This window comes from Merops nubicus, unplaced genomic scaffold (genome assembly GCF_000691845.1).
Source record: "Merops nubicus isolate BGI_N331 unplaced genomic scaffold, ASM69184v1 scaffold795, whole genome shotgun sequence".
Classification (NCBI taxonomy): Eukaryota; Metazoa; Chordata; class Aves; order Coraciiformes; family Meropidae; genus Merops; species Merops nubicus.
The window spans coordinates 17,332-42,768 of record NW_008611405.1 but is presented as its reverse complement, the minus strand read 5'-3'; the positions used below and the strand labels follow the sequence as shown (position 1 = coordinate 42,768).

The window sequence follows — 25,437 nt, the reverse complement described above, 5'->3', positions numbered from 1 at the left end:
TCCTGCTGGGTAACCTGACTCTTGCTTTCACCTCATTTGTGCTTCCTTTTAATGTTTCGGTTTCCGTAGGAGCTCTTCCTTCATCATCAGGCAGCCTGCCACCTTTGCTTGATTTTGTCTCCTAGTGCCTGTTTTTGTAATGTGTTGGCATTTTACACTGTGAAATTATGGGAGGATTCATAAAAGGCTCAAAGGGGCCATTCAGATTTGTCTAGTTTTGAACTGTGTAGGAAAGCTTCATCTTGTGGCTCTTCTAGTAAGTCGCAACTGGACTGTGGTGTCTGGGGAAGAATAGTAATTTCAATGTAAAATTTTCTTATACATGAGCAAAAAATATAACCAGACTCCATCCTTAAGTTTGTTGTTGGGCTTCTTCATCATTCTTTTTTTTTTTTCCAGAGAATAACCCTGAGCATAAACCCAGCTAAGCCTGATTGTTCATCACCAGCTCTTTCTCAGAAATAATGTTTATATTAATCTGTCCTTTATGTCTTGGATCTTACACTTCTGTGGACTTCAGAGTCAACAGCTGTAGGAAAACAGCGTGCCTTTGGATATTACTGACTCTCACAAAGATAATTCTAAACGTATTGTCATATACTATATATGTTTTTCTTCCTCACCTTTCTGCTAAATACTGTTTGTTATTGATACTGCTATCTTCCTCTATTTAGCTGTTAAAAAATGGACTGTGATTGCTAAAGTTCATGTCTTAAAACACAAAAAGAAGACACTCTTTAAGCTCCCTGTCCATCCATAATCTATATTAATGTGATATGAAAATGCTTCTCAATCTAGATTGGTACTGTAGTTCTTAAGTTACAGTGCCTGCTTTTTGAGTGTACAAAATTACTGATTGTAAAAAAGACTATTACTTCTTTATTATTTTTTCTTTTGGTGACACAATTCCAAGAGAAGAAGAACCTTGACCTAGCCCTGCAGGCTTCAGCCAGGCTCTCCTACAGTGATGGCTGTTTAATTCCCTTTAAATTCTCCTGCTCTGGAGATGCACGTGTTAACAAGGCCATGGAAAGTTGCTATCTGGGATTGAATATTGTTCCTTGGCTGCTGCTTGCACTGTACAATTTTGGTTTCACAGTCCTGTGCCTGCAACATCCAACGTATGGACAGACTTTCCTCTGCACTCGTACAGAGGTAAGTGGAGTCAGTCTGCTGGAAGGTGTGTTGCATAGGGATGTGCCTGTGCTATGGAAATACAGAACTGGTTTTGATACAGGAAGGTCTGGCACATCCATCAGGATACTGATTCTTCCAGGTCTATATTTGCATTGCCAAATGCTGTTAAAAATAAATAAAATCTCTGGACAGCATACTGCTTCTGGACAAGAACATCAGGAATGGTGTACTCAAGATTCCTTTGTCTCTCAGTACTCAATGGATACAGAAGGGCAAGTAAATTGTTTTATTCCCATCACAAAACTTAGTAACTGTACTTTGCTGTTGAGTCCTGCATTACTACTTTCTCTTTGACCCGACTCTGGATTTTTTTGTTCTTCATTAAGTATATTTTCACTCACATGGCCTTTTGCGTATGCTAAGTAATTAACCTTTTTATTCTACAGTTGTGCATTTAAATGCTGCAATTCCCATTTTACAAATCAGAAGCAAAAGCCAGGTTTGGGGAAATTGGCTTTGTTTAAACAACAGGGAATTCACCTCTGATCTGGGAGTTGAACATGGAGTTATGTTTTCAGTTTTGTAGTTAGTTCCCTGATTACAAAGCCATGTCCTAGTAAGTGTTCCCTCAAGGACCATATAAGTGGAGTGATCTGTTTCATTGCAGGTGACTGTCTAGGAAACAGGTTTCAGCAGAGGCATGCTATTCACCGGAGATGAAAAACATCATTTGGGCTAATTTTACAGGCAAGCAAGATATGAACTGTAAAAAATTAGCTTGAGTGTAGTGGAGAGGATGAATAATTAACTTCATTCCAGGGAAATGGCCTAGAAATACATTTTGGTCCTAGTGGCCTGGATTATCTCACATAGGCCAACAGAGTAGTTTGTGGGCCTCAAAGGTTGACACTGATGTCTGTGGGACCAGTAAATGTCCTTAAGAAATAGGAGTGGTCTAGAACTTGAGGGACATTCTTGCAGCACTGGCAGTGCTAGGAAGCAGGTTAAGCTGAAAGCAGTGTTGCTAGCATGCAGAGAAAAAAGAAAATGGGTCAGTAATCTGTTTCTCCTCATACAGATACCAGTAAGTTAGCTGTTTAAGAAAAGATCTGTCAAGTTTTGCATTAAAATCTTGTACTTTTAAAAGTCTACTGTATATGGATTAAAAACGTCCCATCAGTGATTACTTAGATTGCTTTTTTGTCAAGGTAGAGGGATGAGTTATACACTTAGCTACTGCTCAGTTGAGGCATTATAAGGGAAAAATACTTAGAACACCTGGGAAGGAGAAATATGCCACTCTGTAGATCTTTGCTGTAAAATTCTTTCAGCTTCCCAAGATTAGCCTCTTGGTTTTATAATGCATATTATTTCTTTGCACCTTTTATCTTTAATGGACTCTGTTTTGGGGCACTTTTTGGGTGGTAAAGGACAAATCCACACCTACAGTGTGGATTTGTCCTTTACATGAAGTACGTAAGCACTTTATGGTCTTTATATTTATGTCTGGTCAAAGGCAAGAAGACTGTTCATCATTTTTGTCACATTGCATACTTCTGTTGTAACTATCTGTTTACATGTGACAGTTAAATGCATGTAGAAAAAACCTCTGAATGAGTGATGTATTGTGAAGAGATAAGAGAGATTTTTGTTAAGCCCTCAAGTCAGTTCCTTGCAGGCTTTGTTTCTACATTCTACCTGTAAACTGGTTCTGGATTGGTTGTCTACTGAAATGATCAACAGACTTGATTTTAAAAATAGGTATAAATTGAGGTCAGTAGAAAGTTCATGCTGAGTTCAGGAAGATTTTTATTAAGCCCTCAGGTCTTTGCAGTGTAAGTCTATACTGTCCTTGTTTGCCAGTTTCTGTTCTTGCCTTTCTCCTCTCTTCTTTCTATAGAGAATGAAATATTAATTTCCTTTCCTTGGAAAGCCTTGTAATCAGAATTTAACTTCATCTGTTGTAGGAAAAAACAATGTGATTTGACCCAACTTAAAAACAATAATGTGCCTGTCCTTTGTCGTTTCCTAGTCAGGCCTTAAGTCTGCCGTTACATTTTATTTGAGTATCAGTTTGGAACTTGGAAGGGCTTTCATCATTGTGTTTGACAGAAAAGCTGTGTGTTGTCAGAGAGTACAGAAGACAAGCTGAAATTAAATGTCTTTATGTAGGTGGAAAGGGGCTGGAGCTTCCAGCACTTTCAGTCTTGGGTCCCTCTTCTGCAGGAGCCCCCAGTTGGGTTCCTGTTTGTAGAGATCTGGGGAGGTGAGTGAGGGTTCTTTTTATTTCTACATATTTGGGAATGATTGAATAGCTCTTGGGTCATACAAACACCTGTTCAAGCTTCTTTTGCCATGCTCATGGTAATGTTTACCTGCTCCAGTTCTCTCTGTCATCTCTATTTACTGTCTTTTGTTCACGATTATGTTGTTCTTTCTGCTTCTCTGCTTTCCCTTCCCCCCTCACCCATTTCCTCTTCAGTTTTCCCTTCCCTGCCAAGTCACTCCTCATTTTCATTTTGCATGCTGCCTAGAATACTTTCTCCTGAGTCTTTTCTAATTCCCTTTTGATTAGCTTTTTATTTTGTGTAGAGATTGCATATACAGGCAAGAATGCTTAGAATTTAGACAACTGTTGGATAGCTTCCTGGCACAATCTGAAGCTTGCATTCAAGGATTTATGCATGCTATCAAAAATTGTCTTTAGGATAATGCACAGAGCTCCTGTGCTCCAAGGCACTTTTCTCAAGTTAACTGGGTTTTGGAGTCAAATACATTGGAATGGTAATAACTTTGTGAAGGATATGTCTGCTCTGGTCTGGATGTTTTTGACATGTTAAGAGTGAAAAATGTGTCAGTAAGTGGATAATTTAATGAGGAGAATCTTTAAGAACAGGATCCCGTTTCAGAAGGTTTTTGAACTGAAATGGAAGATTTTCTGAACAAAAACTGGCATAGTTCCAAGTGCTGCAACCTGCCAGGAGATAATAAAATGCAGTTAAAAAAATACTGCTATTGTTAAAGAAACAGTGCAGCACAGCACCAGTACTTCAGCTTACAGAAGGTCTGAGGTATACATTAGCACCAGGAGTAAGTGCTGTTTTATGTAATTTCAGTAGTGTTGTGTTAAGAGGAGTGTTTAGAAAATATGAGTTCTCCCCAAAGTGTTAACGTTATTTTGGTGCTGTGAAGAGTCATAAAAAATTCAGTGGGATGAGAATGCCAGTGGAACCATACTCTTCCCCTCAGACAGGTGAGATCTACTTTAACTAAAACTCTGAAGGGTGCAGTGCTTTTAATTTTTCTTGCTACATACCACATCCTTAGGTGCAGAAATTTCTGGATCTGCCTGTTCTTTCCTTATAATGTACAGTCATACCAGCAAAAATAATCTATAGAATATTTTAAGCATCTGCTCTAGAAAGTCAAGAGTCTTCAGAGAGAAGACATTGAAATTATTTAAAATGCAAGTAGTAATTGTGATATCCTTGATTAAGATGGCAATTGGAGAAGACATCATCCTTCATTTATTGTGAGTCTAACTACTTGCAGATGGATTTCTTCAAAACAAACAAACAAACAACACCCCACCCCCTACATATATCCTCTCCGTTTCCTGCATCAAAATGACAAACTTCCTCCTTTTGTATCTGGGTCCTCCCATCCTGATCCACTTCATGTAGACCCATGACAGAAACAGCATTTTGTAGTTCTTCATTTGCTGTAGGAGTTTTACAGCCTGCGCTCTGGGGAACAGCCCTGCACCCTCACCCCCTTCTTTCTGCCCCAGGAAATCCTGTGGAGCACTTTGGCATTTCCTGTGACTGGTGTTAAACATTGCCTAATCTGCAAGCAATAAGCAGCAGGAACTGATCTACTGCAAATGCCAAGACCTGCAAGGACTCGGGCACGGCAGATGGCAGAGCACCCATGTGGCAGCGGAGCCCTGCCACCATATAGGCTGGGCTGGTAAAGTTGTAGGCACAATATTTAAGGAAAGCGAGTCCCCCTGCCAGTTTTTTCAGAACCTACAAGACCACATCTGGAGTGCTGTGTCATGTGTAAGAGAGGAAAAAGTCAATGTCAGAGGTTTTGTTTCTGTTCAGTCACTGCTTTGAAAACTTGGTCTTTAAATCCAGATTTGTGCTGCTTAGGTTGTAAGGGAGTTTGTTTAAGTTCAGAAGCCAGTCTGAAATGCATGTTGGATCTGACTGAAGAAGTTGGCTTTGATTTGTGGCTTTGCTTTCTTTTCCCTGGTCCCCTCATAAGGCTGACTATGATGATCCCTGCTGAATGTATAAGGTTAACTGCTCATCTTCATGGCTGCTGGGGAAGAAGACAGGGGATGCAGGGGCTAGGACTGGTTGGCAGTTACCCTGCATACCTCAGTGCTTCTCTGCATCTCTGTGATGCCATGGTGACTACCTCTGCTTGGTCTTTCCTAGCTCTGACAGCTGGTAACTCTTCTCCCACTTCTTGTCCCATTCTTCAGGGTGGAATAAAATGAAAATTCTCCGGGTGAAGCTGGTGGTATTCGCATCTCACCCATCTCTTATGGGGACTTTTAAAAAAGCCTTTATTGTTCTTGTGTTGCTTTTTGTCAGTAGTGTGAGCTGTGAGCAGTAGCACAGTCTGTGGGGGTTTCAGATCGGTTCCTCACACCTGAAGTGAACAATACTAGCACATCCCAGGCCACTCTTGGAAAGCATGTCCTCAGCTCAGGGCAACTTCCTGCATTTCAGTCCTTGCAGAAGAGGTGCCTGTCTCTGAACTAGTTGCTAGAGGCTCTCTTTATTGTCCATAATGAAAATAGTCTCTTCTAGGCCATCATTTCCTGGTGAGAGGAACTATGTGCGTCAGTGGGGTGCATTTGGTGACAGTCACATGTGCAGATATCTGTATTTGGTTGGGTGTCTTCCTAAAAGAACTAGTTCTAGGTGTCCAGTTTTTTTGGGTTGACTTTTGTGAGCCCTTAAACAGGTCACTGGAAGGGTGATGAAAGTGTTCAGGTAAAGGAGAATGTCTTGTAATATGACCTCTCATTGAGGAAGTATTGAAGCATGTAGCAAGACTTCTCAGCTAAAACTTTGGCCTTCATCCAGATCTTAAATGATCTCTTAAAACTCAGTGTTGCTGGAACATATGAATCTAACCTACGTTGGCATACCAGAAATGTCTATTGCAAGAGAGTATTTCTGATATATGCAATAGCAGGATTTATTTTGATACATATACATACCTACCAATGCCAAAAAATAACTGCAAATGGGATTTTATGTATGGGAAGAATTAGAAAAGACTAGATCATCTGTTGCAGTACTCATTATTGGGGGAGTGGAAGGTTAGAGTGCTAATTTACCTGAATATTAAAAACATAGATAATAGATCTTCTGTGCAACAAATAAACATTTTCTAATTTCAGATTACTTTGGCAGCACGGAAAAGTACTTTCTTCCCTGCTCCAGGCAACTTCTTAAAAAAGTCAGGACCTCACTAACTAAAAAATACTTTCTCTTTTTACAGTATATTCACTCATCAGGCATAATTCACAGGGTAAGTGGAAGCAATGGAAAATATGTTTATATTTTGATAATGTGAGTAGTGTTTGTATATAAGCATGCTCTTAAATATGTCTTAATCTCTATTTTTGGTGTCTCAGTTTGATGATGCCTTTTGATTTTTTCTTCAGTAGGAGCAAAAGGTGGTATGGCTACATCAGTGTAAGTTGGGCACTCAAGTTGTGGTGGATACAGCTTAGACTTGGATTTCTTCAATTACTTTGTGAAGTTGAGTTGTAAATCCTCACAAGAGCAAATAGTATCTAAAATGAGATGAATAAGAGGTTTTTCTGGCTTTTCAGAAAATGAAGATTAAACTTTAAAAAATAATACTTACATTTTGTTTAAAGATCATGTTATTGTTCAAAGTTTGAGGGGGGCGAAAACATAGAAACTGAAAAAAATAGTCCAAAATTTTAGAGCCTTGAGAATCTCGGTTTTTATCTGAGAGAAATTGAGCATCTTATTCTTTTTGAAGCCCTGCTGTGTCTAAAGTCCACTTAAAATCACTTCTGCACTTTAAAGAAGGGGTTCTGAATGTTGCTCTCACAGTACCAGGCAGCATAACTTCCTCCATAAGTGCATCAGAACAGCAGAAATTGGCCATTTGTAATACAACATCAGGAGCACCACAGGAAGTGTGCCTTGTGCAGCAGCTTTAAGCTGGACCTGTAAACTGCACAAACTGCCAAAACAATGTAATAAATTGGTGGGTTTATCTTAAAACTGCTGTGATTAAATTTCTAGATGCCTAGACTTTTTCTAAGCTCCCTCTTGAGCTTCTTGGTTTCATTATGGGTCTTTGCACCAATTTGCTTTCTCTCCAAGGCTCCTCTGATCTTAAAACACCTTCATATAAAACAGGTGGATGCCTATTGAAAAGTTTAGAGAGAAGATTCTTCTAAATGTCTTGTGCTGAAGTGTGTGAAACAAAAGTTTGAAAAAGCTGCAGGAAAATTTATTTCTAATTTTTTCTTTCTCTCTGTACCTGTGACTGTCTCGGCCACTGACACTGTAAAAAGTTCTTAGTTGTTGCCAGCACTCTTCCCTTTGCTGCTAAACTTGGAAATACAACTTTTGAAGATCATTAGAAGTCTCTACAGTAGCTAAAGAGGCTTAAGGGAATTTTTTTTTCCATGTTGCAGTTTCCATTCAATTGACTTGGTTAAGAAATTGATTTTTCCACAGAAGAGAGCATTAACTTTTATGTAAAATCTTGTTTGATTCTTTCAGTACTCCTAAGTCCATCAGAGTATGGAACCTTTTAAAAGTATATTTTGATGTGTAATATGTACAGTCTAGAAATCTGTATGTGAATCCTTACCTTTGTGGTGTTAGTATTAAGTGCAGCAAATTTATGTCCAAACCCCACTCAGAGTAAGATGAGTGAGTTCCTTCACTGGAAAGTATTTTCCTGACTTGTAGCAGAAAAAAAGTTTATTTGTCTGGGAGGAAACCATACTGGAAAAAAGCCAAACATATGCAAATTCGTGTCTTTGTTTCTGTTATTTGTTATTTTTAATTTTCTAATTTAGATTTATGGCGTTATTTTACCTGCTGCTACTCTTAAGTAGTTTTCTGAAAAACATTAAACCTAAATGAAAGAAAGAAAGAAAGAAAGAAAGAAAGAAAGAAAGAAAGAAAGAAAGAAAGAAAGAAAGAAAGAAAGAAAGAAAGAAAGAAAGAAAGAAAGAAAGAAAGAAAGAAAGAAAAAGAAAAAGAAAAAGAAAGAAAGAGTGCTTTCTTGTCCATGCTGTAAAATAAGTAAATAACATTAATTTCAAAACTGATTACAGGATCTGAAGCCTGGAAACTTGGCAGTAAACGAAGACTGTGAACTGAAGGTAGGATAAGTTTCTGTGCAAAACCAGTCAGATGTATGAGAAACACATGACAGGACAGTGGGTGCTACAGCTGGAGATGTGCTGGCTGGCTTCAGTGATGGGCCAGGTGTCTAGCCCAGGGGCTTTGAGGAGTCCTGGGGAAACAGGGGAATGCTGGAAAATGAAAGGGAAGCAGATCAGATGGGCAGTGCTAACAATCTTGAAAATATTACAAGAAATTGCTCCTGATGAGTATTTTCCTATTTGTCTGACTGCAGTCACCACAACAAATAAATATTTATTAAAAAATAAAGCCCTGAATAGTGAGAATCTAATCACCTCCTATTTGTATGTCCTTGACTCACATGAGTGTGCGTTTCATACAAGTGGCAGAGGCAACGATCCATTTCTGAGAACATTCTGGAGCCAAGCACAAGAAATGCCTGTGCCTCAAGTTAGAAACGTTGCCTGGGAGGTCCCAGCTGAAAACATCCAGTGCATATTGGGCACTCTGGGGACCTGGGACCCATTGCTAACTGGGGAGAGGTGAGGGTTGACTCTATGATGCAGAGGAGGATTTCTGTTGAGGGAGTCAGTGCTGCAGGTTATTACATTCACATCAGTGGAGAGGTTGCCAACTTGGGTTCCTCCAGCTGGGTGAAGGGCAGTGTAAGAACTGAAACTGCTTCTGCAGGTTTGACATTGATGGAGCAGCCCATGCCACAGTGACATGCCCACTCCAAGCACCTGTGAGAGACATTACCACTCACCCTTCCTCTGTGTGATGCTGCAAGGAATGCTGCTAGATTTTTATGCAGCCACTCAACTAAAAATACTTTTTAAGAAAAAGTCATGTCATGGTTACAGTCATATAAGAGCTGTTCTTATAACATGTTGGAGCTAAACACTTCAGAGAAGCATGAGAGGAAGCACATACTGCTCACCACAAACAAACATCTTATTTCTTTGGAAGTGATTCCTTCTGCACTGTTATAACTAACAGTACTATCAGTTTCATGTAGGCTGCAGTGTGTATCGTAGCAGGCATATCAGTTCTGCTTTGTTTTAGCTCTTAATTGAAGTAATGTGAAAAAAAAAACAATTAAAGGGAGACAATTCCTAATTCAGCCTGCTATAGTTTGGCTGTTAGCTGTTTCTACCACTACACTGCAAGACAGGGTGCATTTCATGACATTTTTTGTATTACCTGATTGCTGCTTCTCTGGAGTGCAGCAAGTACTGACATGTACTGTGACTCTCTTCATGCTACTCACCAGGGCTTCCCTTCAAAGATGGGGGGGAGGAGGATGGTACACACCCACACTCATGTCCCAGGATGGAAACTGGGCTTAGCTGGCATGCATCCTTGGAGACCAGGTCTGTAGCATCCTTTGTGGAAAGTTACCTATCCTGAAGCATAGGTGTTGCCATGTCCTTGGAATTCATCTGGGTGGTAATTCTCCTCTATGTTTGTCACCTCAAGCCTCCTTGTCAGTCGTTGAACTGAAATATTGAATCTGACCAGTTCTGATTGCAGTCTCTTAGATGTATGGCAAATCTTCAGAGCCTGTTAGAGAGGATAATATTTTTACTACAGAAATAATTTTGCAGTGTACCCTGACATAGCAAATAATGCATCCATTTGGCTGTGCAGAATGACTTTGTTATAAAAATTCAAATTGCCTATTACAAAGTAGAATTATGTAGTATTCAACACTGCTTTTTTTTTAGGAATACAGTTTATTCACTTGAGTGGAGAAATAGTAGCACCAGACTGCTTCCAGTCCCCAGTTAATTCTATTCCAGTGCTTTAATATTTTATTATTTTTTAGAACTATTTTTCTTACCTATCTTCTCTTAGCAGTAGCAATCTGAAAGGCTAGTCAGGGTTTTTCAGCTAATAACAAATTCAAGCTATGTCTTTTATCCTGTTCTTGAATCAACTGGCTTGTACATCCTCACAAAACAAGAGTAAATTTGGAAATGGGGGCTTTTGTGTCTTGGTATGCAAGTACATTTAGACCTTATGGCCAGGGTTTCCTCCTTGAAAGAGACATAAGAATTTACAGGAGTATTCAGTTGTGTGAGAATTATAGCTTTGAATAAATATGAAAGCTCTATCTCTGCAGGCTGGGAGATGCAGAAGAAGATCAAAGGTTTTGAAGCACTCCCTTAAGGAAATAAAGTAAAAGTTGATGCAACACTGCAAAAATGTGTTTTTTTTAGCATAGAAAGTACAAACCATATACTTGCACATAGCTGTTGTAATACAATTTTTTGCTCTTTGGAGACTGACCTGAATGTTCAGGGTCATGTCCATTTCAGAATTTCCTTAACACAAAATGCCATTGTCTTCTGCTGGCTTGTAGGTGGCCAAAATGGTGAGGGGGTCCTAGTGTGACTGGGGAAAAAAAGAGAATTCTAGAAAAGACACTTTCACGTTTTCTTTTGCTACCTCCCCCCAAAGTTGTGCAGTTACATTCTGAGATGCAGCCCAGGTCTAAGACATTCTTGCATTATGTGATCACTGTATCTCCTTATTTAACACAATTTATTGTTCTGTTATGTTGAACATTTTTAAGCTTTTAGATAAACCGAGGCAAATAATTCTATATCAGAAGACAATTTTGTGAAATGACAAGGAGAAAAATGTAGCATTAAGCTTTAGATTTTGTTGCCAGACTCTCAGAGCAAAATTACAATATCCCTGGATATACAATGAGCTCAGATATCATCTGCAGAAGAAAAGTACATAAAACAAAAGTGAGCATAACAAATATCAAGGTGAGGATTTAACTGGCATCTGTCTTACACTGGAGGAGCTGATGAGGCACAGGACCATGCTGCCAGGGATAGTCCAACCCTTTTCCCCTATGTCTGTGGACTCTTCCAGCAGCTTCCCTTGCATTAGCTCTAGTGGTGGTGAGGCTGCAGGCAAGTTGGAACAGTTCCTTGAGTTGATAATTAATTAATAAGCAATCAGTTTTATTTTCACAATCTTTCTGGCTCCCTCATCTGATGATCTCAACTGCTACAGAAGCAGAAAAGTGACCGAAAAGGGTGCATGAGAGGAAATCACTGCTTTTTCTGCAGCCTCAAAGTTAAAAGTGGTTTTTTTGCTATGGTTACTGAAGGAAGTTAGGAAGATTTAATTTGCTGAGTAGAAGGGGAGCTTGTCCTTGAGAAGCTGAGGGGAATTTGCTCTCTCTTTCCTAATTCCTGCATTATAAAGAGGATTTTCAAACTTGATCTGAAAATTGCTTTGAAAGTTCCAGCTGAAAAGTTGAAGTATGAGAAGGATAGTTCCATGTGAAGATTGTTGTTGAAGTGGTACCATGTTAATATGAAGTACTAACAGGATACATTTGTTCCTGAGCCTAATTCATATGTAATTTAATAGAAATCCCAAAGTTAATACGTAACACACAAAAAATCTTGCTGTCATTTTCTGCTTTTACAAATACACAAACCCAAATTATATTTTAGCTGTTTCCAAGTGTCACAAGCCTTAGTATGGAAAATGCCTAAAAAGCTGTGACAGAGTAGACAGTACCACATGTGGCTCTTGACCTGTTATATTTTCTTCCACTCCCTTCTCGTGTTACTGGGAAAACGTGTGCTGTATATGTAGCATAAATTTGAAAGCTGTATACAAAAGTGTATTTTGCTATTGCAAATATTTTGAGTCCAATAAATCTTCAGTACCCAAAGAACTGGCTGTAATCAAGTGCATTTTATTGTTAGGAAGATAAATCTCTCCCTTAGCATCCAGTTCCTGTTTTAAATTGGTAAGTAATCAGCAGTTACAGAGAAAACGTGGAAATCATGTTTCAAGTATGGCAATAAAAATAACCCATAACATTTTATACTCTTGATCTATGAGTGAAAATACAGTTTTCCTTTCTGATAGCTCCAGGAAATGATGAAAGTATCCTGAAATATTTTAAAATGTTTCATTACAGAGAGCTTTAAAAAATTTCAGTCTTGGTGTAGTGATGCACAAGTGCTCCTGGTAAAAACCTCTGCCCCATCAGTATACACGTGAAGCCTGATACAAATGGAAACTAGTGGCTCTTCATGAAAAGCTACATATTCAACTGTCTGTGCATGATGATGATGATTTATTTTGAATAGACTTTACTTACCCAAGCCCCCTGCCTCTTGTTAGAGGCATGAACTTCCTGATGGATACCAAATCATTCAAGGAGTGGAATTTTCTTGTTGCTGGCCGCATCTTTTGTCACCATCTTTTGAAGGTCTGTGAAGGTGGACCTTATTAGGCTAATTTTATAGAAGCTGACAAAAGGCCATAATGTTAATTTTTAATCTTATTGCTGTACATATTATCTGGAGATAAATACCTGAGAGAGAGAAATAAGCTGAATGGTCGATAATCCTTTAAGACAATTGCACTGACCTTGTGTTCCTCACAGAGGGTTGTTCTGTAGTTGATGCAGTAGTTTGGAGAAAACTCAGTGGGACTAAATAACAGTAATTCCCTACTCTTGTTGCAGATTTTCAATGTGACCTAGAGGAAGCCTCCCCTTATATGAGTTACTTATAAAGTAGAAATAATATTTCCTCCTTACTTCAGAATATTATTAGAACACACTCTTGAATAATTGTGCTACATGGTATATGAGAGCAATGGATACAGATTAAGATGGGTGCTGCTCTTTCAGCCCTAGCATGATACGATGGTGATTCTGTAACCAGGGAATTTTTTTGCATTGAATGTGACCAGTATCTTTTTAATTAGTAATTGAGGAATTAATTATTTTTTTTTTCTTACTGGTTTTAAAGCTTTTAGTGTTGCTATAGCAGTATCTAGCTTGGAAAAAAATAATTGTAAAAATCCTTGCTACTTCTGTCTTGATTTTTAAAATGAGAGAAAGCAGTGAGAAAAAGGTGCAAAAAATAAACCAGTCTCTGCAGATTGTTCCTGTTCTTTTATTTTCCATATCTGTAAAGTATATATGCAATGGTTAATTAGCTGTCTGATCAGGATGTTCTTTGTGCTTTCACCACAGATTCTGGATTTTGGATTGGCAAGGCATACAGACAGTGAGATGACCGGTTACGTGGTTACAAGGTGGTACAGAGCCCCAGAGGTCATACTTAACTGGATGCATTATACACAAACAGGTCAGCATCTCTTCAGGAAAGTCTTAAAAGACCTAAAAGATTCACTGAACCAGGCAATGTACAAATAAGTCTTTGTTTCTGAAGTGAATGAGACATCAGAGTTGAGAATGACAATATAGTTATGCTAAACCTCTTTGTAGGTAAATTGCAGGTAATTGTTAGGTGGCTGTGAGTTTGGGGCCTTTTTTGGTATATTATCTGAGAGTAACAGAAAGTGCTAAGGTGGTTGGAAAAAAGGGTTATAAATGTATACAGATGTGACAGTCTAGCATATGTTTTGTGTTCTGCACTGTCACCTTCCTGCAAAGATGGGCTGATTGTGACTTGAACAGACAGGGCAGAATGGCAGCAGGAGGGAATTCAAGTAACACTAGCATAACTATGGAAGCTTTTGAAAGTATTCAAGAGTATATGTTATATGAAAGTATATGTTTTAAATTAAACTTCACGTATGTTTAAATTGGTAAGTATTCAGCAATTTAATGTGACTATTGGTCTTTTTTTCAGTTGACATCTGGTCTGTGGGCTGTATAATGGCTGAGATGATAACAGGGAGGCCGCTGTTCAAAGGAAATGATCGTATCCTTCCATGAATTTATGACACTAATGTAAGAAAATGATGAGAGGTTCTTATGTGATACAGCAGGTCTGCTCAAAAACTGATGGGCATAAATTGACATGAATAGTAAAATGGCTTGTACCTTTTTCATTAATTGTGTATTTGATATCTGTACCACTTTTTGCACATCCCCCAATTCAAACTTGTATTCCTGAACTTTTTCAACAGAGGAAGAGAGAGGTGATCTTTCAGTCATGTCTCAAATCATCAGGTAAAAGATTCTGCAGTGATAGAAAAGGCATATTTAGATTTTTTTAATAGATTCCACAATTCCAGAACATCCACAGAAGATTCTGCTGTAGTTCATGTGCACATGTGAGTCCAATTCATGCTTTTTGAGACTTTTACCCAAACATGTTATGTAAATATTATCTAGTAAAATAGATAATTACATTCTACTAGCAAATGGAAAACATCCTATCATTTCATTGTTGAGGAATTAAGAAAATAGTTAGGATTAACCCATAATTCAACCTCAATAGATACTTCATTGGCAATAGTAATTGTGATAGTTAATAGAGGATGGTGTTAATGGAATTTTTTACTTTTTTTTTTTTTGTTTCCCAGCTCACAAAGGTTAAGCTTTGACAGCTTGGCTTAACCATTTTGCACCACTTTTCCCCTTGTGGAGTTCCAGTCAATATAGTGCTTATTTGCAAATGCTGGCTTACAGAATCCCAACTGTTTAATTTTAGTTACATTTGTATTTAAGTACTTACATGCAAGATGAGGACTTCATTGCATGGATCATATTATTCTTGTTTAGTGAGGAGGAAAAAAAAAAAAAAAGGAAGATTGCATTCACCAAAAAAATGACAGGGGCTATGGAAAATTAGAATACAAAAAATTTTTCAGCTGTCCAGATTTTAAGTGTGCATTAGTTCTTAACAAGAAAATACTAAAATGCCTGCCAAAGAACAGCCATTGACTGACACATAGCATTTCTCAACTAATGCTAACTTTGAGCATTCTGGTAAATAAATAAGAAAATTAATGAGTTATAAGTTTCAAGTTGCAATGTAAGAGTGGAAAAACCAGTACTTAAGTCATACTGGGTTTCTGAGATTTCAGAACTGTTGGCTGAAGTTCTACATTTGTGTTACGAAGGGAATTACTTCAGCATAACAGTCTTTGGTGGCCTTTGAGTGTATGAATCAGGGTTACCTGTTGTCAGGGAAATGCAGCCGTGGGTTCAGCTGTGGGGAGGTGAATAAGACAACAGCTAACTTAAGGGATTATGTTCAGTGTTATGAAGAGATTACCCTGCAAACTTAGTATGGGATTTGATTTATTTGCTTACTTCTTCAGCATTGCCCACCGTTGCCTTTTTCTGCAGAGGTTGAGAGAATCCTCATGTGCCCTGAGCTCTGATCTAGCTTCTCATCTGCTGCTCTTACCAGAGAAGAATTCAGCATTAATTCAGCATTAGCCTCTTGCAAACATGGGGTTGCTTCTTCAAAACAGCTAATAGTGTTGCTGATTAGTCTGCACTGGTTTAGGACACAGAAGATTAGGCAGAGTTAGGATGCTCATCCCAATGTCTCCAACATCTCAGAATCTGGAATTGAGCTAAGCATGTGGGAAATGAGGAGGAGAGGGATTGATTTTTTTACTCTTGAAAGTAAAAAAATCTCAGCGTGAAGAACTAACAGAGGGTATTTTCTTCTGATTTTTGTTCTGTATATCATACCACTTGATATTCCCTGTGACTTCTTGTGCCTCTACATCACCTAAGTATTGGATAGACCAGAGCAATGCATGAGTTCATTGTTCAGATACTCCAATACTTCTGGACTGATTTCGACCAAAAATATCAAGAAGGCTTCATGATATTAGAGGAATTATTAATGACATTAGAGGATTGCAGATGATTCAAAGAGGTGTTCCAAATTACAGAATATTTTATTTCAGGTGCTTTCAGTGTCTGTGCCTTTTGCAACAAAAGTGGAGAACTTTCATCTCATCTTTTAGAAATCTTCTTCTGTTTGGTCATTGCATTGTGATTTTTCACTTTATTCTCCAATAGCAAAGAAATGCACAATTTTTGCAAGGCACTTAGTTTTCTTGTGGTGAAAGTCTTTGTTCCTTATTTCTGGTATTCAGATCTGGACCAACTCACAGAAATAATGAAAATAACAGGTACTCCAACTCAAGATTTTGTTCAAAAACTGCACAGTCAAGATGTGAGTATTCTGCTTTGTCAGTTAGTTTTACATGTCTTCATTTTACATAAGCCATGCTTAGTTCTTAGCCTGGCTGAGGTCATACATACTGACTACTGGAATGACCCCTGATGGTTCAGCTCTGCCTTGAAGTGCTTTCATACCCAGAATAGCTACTGGAGATTAAGGGGAGTGGGAGAGGTGGGAACAGAACATTATCAGAACACTTGAAAAATCTGTATATTTAAATGCTTCAGAGTTTCCAGTGTGTACCATATAAAACATTGAGCTGACTGCATTGCTGCTTTTATTGGAATCATATTGAAACTGTGAACCTGTTCAGGAAACCCAGTTTTTTGTAGATATCTCAGACTTTGTCTTTCCTATTTATCTACTATAAAGAACCTAAAATTGTTCATTAAACTAACTATACAGTTTAAATACTAATGAATTACTATATAAGGTTCACTTCCAGAGGTTCTTGTACACTCATTATGACATTCTTTCAAATGATGCATGCATATTTATTCTATTTAATATATGAAATATGGAGCACTAATAATGAAAGCTTTACATTATCATTTCTTAATCACAGTCTTAAAGCTTGATTTAAAAAGAAAACAAAACAAGTACTTTCAACAGGAAGGTGAATATAATTGGGATTTATGACCTCCCCCCAATTAATTTCTACAATATGCTCTCAGATCATTGTTGAGTTACCTACTAAGAGGATTGTTAATGTCACGTTACCACATTAAGGTGGTAAAGGTCTAATTTAATAACCATATTTCTTTTAATATGGAGCACTAATAATGAAAGCTTTACATTATCATTTCTTAATCACAGTCTTAAAGCTTGATTTAAAAAGAAAACAAAACAAGTACTTTCAACAGGAAGGTGAATATAATTGGGATTTATGACCTCCCCCCAATTAATTTCTACAATATGCTCTCAGATCATTGTTGAGTTACCTACTAAGAGGATTGTTAATGTCACGTTAAGGTCTAATTTAATAACCATGTTTCTTTTAAGGCAAAAAACTATATCAAAAGCCTCCCAAAAGTCCAGAAAAAAGATTTTGCATCCATCTTGAAGTATGCGAATCCTCTGGGTAAGACAGTTTGTGTGATGTGTACAATTTGTCTTGTTTTTGTGTTTGCGTGGGAGGCAGCAGCAGTACCAGTCACGTGACAGGTTATGTGATGGCTCTCGTGTTTCCTTTCTCTTGCTCTGATTGTAGTGGCTGAACTTTGCCAAGTTTAGACCTTGCCAGCAATCAGATGTTTCTTACAAGGGTTGAAAAGAAGTATTTTGTGTTTCAGGCTTCAATCTAGCATCTGCTTGATGCTTTTACTGGAGCAACTTTCTTAAGATTAAATGCATGTAGCAAATTTTTCTCTGTATTGTATTTGTAATATAGTTCTGAAAGCTCAATCTGATGTACAGTAGAAATGCAATCAAATAGAAAGCTGACGTTTTAGTCATGGAACCAATACATCCTGAAAAACATCTGTGCATTCCTGAGAAGCATTGGCTTGGATTTGATAGATGCAAACAGCCAGAAGAGCATACCAAGTGTGCATAACTGTGATGTGACCCGAGGCAGCCACAGCTCTGAGATGGCCCTCCCCAAACCTCATCCCTTCCCCAGTGACCTAACCCTCACAAAGCCAGTTTTATTAGAATGTAAATTAGGATAATTGAATCTCCTCAATTTAAGAAGCTAAAATTATATGTTCAGATACAGTAAAAATAAACATAATTACTAAGCAGCTCTTACCTTGACAGCATGGTTAGTTCACTGACCTTTTCAGCTACAGCAAACCGCACATTTCTGTTTAATTTTTAGGATGTTTCTTCCTATCACTTCTGTGGCCATCGAGCTGCTCCCTACATAGAGAAAAACGGCTCATAGTGTGGGAGAGAAGGTTGGAGAAAATCCATGTGGCAAGCAGGATTTGCAGCATCCGGTGCCATGCTGCTGCCTCTTCTTCTTTTCAGCTGCTCCACCTAACCCAAGAATTTTCTTTCAGGACAAAAAAATAGATAATAAACAAATCATTAATCATGTCTGTTTACACTAGCCCATTTTGACAGTCTAAAAGCAGACCTGATCCAAAATCTACTGGAGAGGAACATAAAAGATTTTATGGATTGTTTTGGCTGAGGTTGAAACCACATAGGAGATAAACTCAGCACTGAGATTCTGAGCATGGACAACTGACTTGTCTTAGTGAACTTCAGAGTGTACTTTGGCTTGGATTTGATCACATACAGAGCAATTAGAATGAGCTACACCCATCCTGCTGCTGTCAGGTTGAATGTGATCTACCTTAGAACCATAACACAGTGGCAGTGATGAAAGACACCTAAAGCACAGTGGTCCTGGAGCCAGAAGCTGAGAAGTTCTTTAGGTGAGGTGATGTGGCTTTATTGCATACAGAAGCAAGGGAGCACCTCTGTGTTGCACCAAGCTTTGTACACACCCCATCTTGCTCACAACTCTATTTTGTCATGCAGATGGGCCCTGCTGGCTGTAGGACAGACACCCAGTGATTCTGCTTTATAAGTCTGTGTATTAGTTTGAAATACCTCCAGGGCAACATTACTGCGTACAAGCTGAAATCAGCGGTGTGATTTGAGTGCACTGTTTGTGTTCTGTGCAATAGCTGTAAACCTTTTGGAGAAGATGCTGGTGCTGGATGCAGAGAAGCGAGTCACGGCAGCTGAGGCTTTGATGCATCCTTACTTTGAACCAATTCACGATCCCGAGGAAGAAATTGAAGCTGAGAAATACGACGACACATTTGATAATATGGATCTTCCTCTAGATGAGTGGAAGCGTGAGTTTAGTTTTGTGATGTTTTCAAAAGTAAACAGATAGAAAGGTCATCCAGAAATAGGAATATTCCCCTTTACAAATTACCTTCTCTGCTTTTGATGGAACAGAGTAAAAGGCATTAAGATAGAGAAATACTATTGATGACCTGTGTTCCTCATATCAAGTTCTCCTGGAATGAACCCTTAAGGTTTCTTCTCTGCCTTGTAACAGAGGCTCTCCTCTTCCTTCTCCTTCATGTGTCTGTCCTCCCATCTCCTGAAAGGTACAAGAAAAACCATTTCTGTAATGTGTTCCTTCCATACTCCAGTGGATAGGACAGGAGAACAGATTCCTCAACTGTTGGCTCTGTAGTCCTGCAACAGTTGCTGGCCTTGATTTTAAGTTGGGTTCTCTCAGAGAGAGAAAACTGTATCTGTATCAGCAGAGATTTAAGTCTGAATCTAGTTTTCAACTAACGTCAGAAGTTTGTATTTTGGCTTTTAAATACTTTATACTGTATCCCTTTGAAATACACATCTCACATTTCAGTATTTGGCTACTTCTTCAAATCTCAAATTATGAAAAAATCATCTTTGATTCCCTTAGTTTTTTTACTCTTTCTCACTTTTATTTTTTCATCTGAAGAGGTCTCTCGCTTCCTGACACAGATCAGAGCATAAACATGCTGGGGGTTGCACCTTGCTCATATCTAGACCAGCAACACTGTGTTTATTCTGTTGTTTTCCAGACATTACGTATAAAGAGATACTGAACTTCAATCCACCACAGACACTGGAGTCAAAGGAGACAGCGGTGTAGTTGTTTTGACTCTGTCTTTTCAGAACTCAGAAGAAAGCAGGAAAGCTGTAAATGTTTGTGACATTTCAGGTGTGTAAAACTTTGATAAATAAACAGGATTGCATCTGTTTCAGCTGCACTGTAAGAAAGAGCAACATCTCTTACTCTGCATGTGGAAGTTTGTGCCTTTGGGAGCATTTCAGAGCTGTGCAGAAATTTATTCCTGCCTAAAACTATTTCCTCCTGCACAAAAGGATTCTTATTGTGATAACCCAGTGCCACCATCAACAGAGCACACAGGACTGATTCTTCACCTTGAAGATCAGAAGCATACAAGTTACGCCCCCAAGCATACTGAGATGTGGAGAGTGTTAGAGATGTGTTGTGACTGTTCTCCAAGGCCACTGAACTATCTTGAATGCAAGAAGTATTCATGTGACTCCCTCTGGAATATTTCACCTTGGTGGGATGCCTGGGAAGGCTTTTCAGCTTCTGCTACCTCAGCTAGTGCAGCAGGTAGAAGAGACACAGCCTGAATTAATGCCTGTGTCCTCTGTCCTGAGCAGAGGAGAACTTCAGCTCCAGCCAATTCTGACAGACCTGGGCAAGAGGCAAGAAGCAGAGAAGTGTCAACGTCCTAGTTGTTTTTCAAAGTAACCAGCATAGCAGGACAAGACTTCATGAACACAATAGGTCAACAGTCACTGGCTAATCAATGACTGTGAAGGCACACAATATTTTCCTCTAACTATAGTCCATCTTCTTTTTATAGTAGAAGAGGGATCAGGCATTTCCAGGGAGAAATTCTTAAGACTTTCTAAAATTTTGTAAGCTCTCTAGTATCTTAGTATCAAAGTGATCATTGGGAAAGTAGATCTTCTCACATGTTCAGGTTATAGAATCAGCAGTGCTGATTTTAGAAATAAAGCTGCACACATTATAGAAAATAAAGTTAGGATAAAAATGCTGCACTGCAGCTGTCCATTGGGAATACCTCCAGCAAGCTCTTTTGTTCACAATGTACAGAGGTGTTGCCAGGTGCAGAGTAACAACCATTCCCTTTTTCAGCCTTTCCAACTCTTCTTACTTGGAAAAACCCTCAAACCTTCTTCTAAGAGGTGCCTTACCAGAAGAAGTCATCTTCCTGGTGGGATAGATTAGTTAGTCACTTGATCTTGACAAGGAATGACTGGAAAATAAGTAAGAAACTACTTGTGGGTTTTTTGCCTTAATAACCAATTTAAACCAGAAGTTGAATCAAGGCACAGTTGTTTTATTTCTTTCAATGAATGTTTAAGTTAAACACCTGTAAATATTAGCATTTGTTTAAAAATTGTTTGTGATGAGCATTGATGAGCTGAGACCAGCACCTAGAGATACTAATTGGTAACAGAAAGCTTGAGATATTGATGTATCTGACAAGTCACTAAAAACTACAATTTCAGGAATGCACAGAATGTCATTTCAAACAAAACTTTTTCCATGCTACAAGTCACTGAGGAGGAGCACTTAATTAAGAGTCATAACCCATTTTGAACTATTAACTTTCTGCTTGGACTACACTTTTACATTAAAAAGGAACCTTATTTTTTACAGAATAGATGTTTTCTCTTAAAATAGTGCTCTGTGGCCCTCTTAAAACTCATGGGAGAAAAGTGCCCATTTGAATTATTTGGCTTTGTAACACCATTCTCTAAGAAATGGAAAATGTCAAAAACTTCTTTAAAAGTGCTCCCTCCATGTTTTAAATGGAATTTCAACATCCTAAATTCTAGCCAGTATGTAAAGAAAGTCTTGAGATAATGCAAATGGCACAAAAGTTAGTCAGACTTCAAGGGAGCATTTTTTTTTTCTCACTGAAAACCTGGTATGCATCTTCATCATAAATGCAATTCAACATTTCAGTGGGCATTTTCACTTCCTCATGCCTTTAGCTTTAGTGGAAGTCAAGCCTAAAACCCTCCACCAGCTCAAGTGAACTTTTCCCTTTCTTAACTTAATATTGGAGAAGCAGTTAGCCTGCATGAGAAAAATATAAGAAAATAATGTTAATTTTTCTAGATACTGGCATACGAGAAGGCCTTGATGCATGTACCAGCAAAGATGGAAGTGCTGCTGTGCTGTCTAGTCAGCAAGCAGGCAGGTAAAAAAACAAACATGGAAAGTTTGTCACTTCTTGGCAAGATGTTTCTGTGAATAGGTTGAAATCTGCAGAAACTGCTCCAAACAGCAATAGAGATTATTAGTGTAAATGGCTCATTAAAAGAAATGTGAGGTAGAAGCAGAAATATTTTGCATGGGAGGCAGCTGCTGCTTCAAACGAAGAGGCAAGATTTACTAAGTTTTTATTTGCTGTTTCTACTGGTGCTAAGCAACTCAGGAATGAGAACCTGATTTCTGTTTGCCTTAAAGAGAAATGTAAATACGTTCTGCATGTACTTGAAATGTATTGTGACAAATAAAGGCTGGGGGTTTGTTTTTCACACAATTACGGTCTTATTTTCCCTGTATGTATTCCCAAATGTACAATCACTCCTGAAAGTAGTATTTTTGGTATAAGAGAACTGTATGAAACCTAATATTGTAGGTAGATTTTGTGTAATACGAGCTGATGATGTAGTTTATTTTGGAAGTCAGTCAGGCCACAGATGCTAGCCTCTCTCCAATTTTTCAGCCTTCAAGTCAGCCACAGAGCTGACCTGGTCGTACTACTGCCACCTAATTATTTCTTACCATATCTTGGGTTTTATCAGACATTGCTGCTTTGCTCTGGACGGCAAGATTTCAGTCCTTAAATGCAGTTGCATTCCTCAGCCTGATTTTAAAAGCCAAAGTCAGATTGACAGTCATCAAGCTTATACATCTTTGAGTTGAACAGGAAAGTTGGAGTTCGCAGAGTTCTAGCAGGCTGTATGGGGCCTTTGCTCTGAAACCCCATGTGCCCCCTGCCTGTTTTAAGGCAGGACTCTTAGTGTTCATGGCACTGAAGACTCATTGTTCCTGTTGAATTTTGATAATGTGATTTGTGGGCCAGATTTGTCTCACAATTTCACTTCTTGATTATTTTCTGATTTGTTTTTTTTTTCACAGGATAGCAAGTCCTGCAAAGTATGCTCAGAACATCCACTTGGTCCTTGATTCCAAATTACCAGGCGTATGAGCTGGGTGGGACTCTTTGAGCTTCCTACATTCTGATATGCTATCCAAATACAAATATCAGCTGCTTCTGGTCTTCTTCAGCTAAGGTTGTCAGAGAATGAAGCATCTGTTAGATGCAGTCATTCACTGGGTATGTAACACTCGTGCAGGGCTTTAGATGGTCTCTGCAGGTACCAGGGAAAGTATAGGAGCTCATAACCCCTGCTATCTCTGCTGATTAATTCACCACCTCCTGAATACACTGTAGGGCAACTGGTTATTTAAGTCAAAAAATACCAGAAGCAGTTTCATGGACTACAGCACTTTAAATCTCCTCCAAACTATTTTTAAGAATTCAGAAACATGCACTGGAGAAAGATCAGGGGAGGAGGACTTGCATCATACAGACACTCTTTGAAACTTCATGGACTACCAGTTAATGAGCAGCTCTTCTGCACAGATTATTTGCAGCCCTCTGGGATAGTAACATAAGAATCTAAAAACTGCATTGCCACCTAGCAACCACATGATGCTCTCTGGCATGGGAATGATGTGTGCTTTCAGCTACCAGGAACAGCATCCCTCTGCAAGGAGGCATGTGTGGACAAGAAGAGTAATTTAAGGATTCATTATTTTTGCCTGCTGCTGCTCTGCAAACAGAGCTCCTTTATGCTTAACCTTATGACGTTTCCATGCTGGAGTTTTCTAGTTTACTCCAAGGTCTGCTTCATCAGTAATAAATGAGGTGTATTTCCCAGCTGGGTTTGACTGATCAGGCATGCAACTCTTATGCCTTTCATTGGAGTATTTTGACTGTGCTGCTGTCTTTGGGAAGCAAAAGAGGCTGGAGTAACCAAGTAATTTTGGTTAGAGTTTGAACTCTTAAAAGAATCCCAAGAAGACTTTTTATTTAATACAGAAAATTAACATAGCATAAACTTTGAATAAAGAGGAAGCATGACTGGTGCACATAAATTGTCTGCTAGTCCTGAATCAGGACACCTTTTTAAGACCAGTTTTGTATATTGATGAGCAAAGCACAACACTGCAGGGAGCTCCCCAGAAAGTATCCTGAAGAAATGCAGGTTAATCTAGAAACATGTATGTGGTTCCATCTTGCTGGAACAAGATGAACAAAACATACAAATGTTTGATTCCGTTCAAATGATTCCTTTTAAGGCATCTCCAGTGAATGTGTTAGCTATGGTTCTTAATTCTGGATTTCCAGGTAAAAATGTAGCTACAGATTCATCTCAGGGGTTCATCATAGTCCAAACAGTCTCAATCTATCTGTGTCATTGCTACCGATTGTGAGTTCCTTGTCTACGTGTTCTATCACACAGGTTTATGTAAGTTTTCTTCATTTTCTTTCATTGAGGGCAATTCCTAAGTCCTCTCTAGGAGTGCATTAGGATGTTTTTAGCAGGAGAGATTATAGGTTCTGTCCCCCAGATCTTGAAGAAGGTGGTAACTATGTGACCACCAAGACAAGGGAGAGTGCAGGACATGAAAGCACAGTCTCATGGTTGTCGTATCCAAAATGATGCTCTGTAGAAGCTAAAGATGCATCTACCCAGTCTGCCAAAGCTGCCTTTGACTGTTACTCCTGTTTTGGCTGGTTAGCCAGAATCACTGTGTTTGGAAAGGACCTTTAAGATCACTGAGTCCAACCATTATCTAACTCTACCAGGCCACTTCTGCACAATATCCCTGAGCACCCTATCTAGACGGTTTTTAAATACATCCAGGGATGACAATTCAACCACTTCCCAGGGCAGCCTGTTCCAGTCTTTGATCACCCTTGTGGTGTAGTCGTTTTTCCTAACGTCTAACCTAAATCTTCCCTGGTGTAACTTAAGACCATTTCATCTTGTCCTGTCAGCTGTGGCATGTAGAAGGTCCACACCCATAGCCTCCTTTCAGGGAGCTGTAGAGAGTGATAAGGTCTCCCTTCAGCCTCCTCTCTTCAGGCTAAACAACCCATCCCCGCAGCCACTCCTCATAAGGCTTATCCTCAAGACCCTTCACCAGCTTTGTTGCCTTTCTTTGCACCCTCTCTAGAACATCAATGTCCTTGTACCGTGGTGCCCCAACCTGAACCCAGTACTCAAGGTGCAGCCTCATCAGTGCCAAGTACAGTGGGACAATCACTTCTCTAGTCCTGCTGACTGCACTATTCCTGATACAGGCCAGGATGCCATTGGCTGCCTTGGCCACCTGGGCACACTGCTGGCTC

At 38.9% G+C, this 25,437-nt stretch overlaps 1 protein-coding gene across 1 annotated transcript in view; it reads left to right on the top strand.

The window, feature by feature from the left end:
* MAPK12 (mitogen-activated protein kinase 12) overlaps positions 1-20,084 on the top strand; it is a gene marked incomplete at its 5' end in the record, with an annotated part of 38,545 nt that extends 18,461 nt beyond the window's left edge. Inside the window, 8 exons of the mRNA XM_008941191.1 lie at positions 6,661-6,690; positions 8,492-8,539; positions 13,549-13,663; positions 14,171-14,242; positions 16,386-16,465; positions 17,477-17,555; positions 19,114-19,287; positions 20,014-20,084. Of these exons, the coding sequence (XP_008939439.1) occupies positions 6,661-6,690; positions 8,492-8,539; positions 13,549-13,663; positions 14,171-14,242; positions 16,386-16,465; positions 17,477-17,555; positions 19,114-19,287; positions 20,014-20,084 (669 nt within the window). The remainder of the gene's footprint in view (positions 1-6,660; positions 6,691-8,491; positions 8,540-13,548; positions 13,664-14,170; positions 14,243-16,385; positions 16,466-17,476; positions 17,556-19,113; positions 19,288-20,013) is intronic.
* Positions 20,085-25,437: the final 5,353 nt, after the last annotated feature.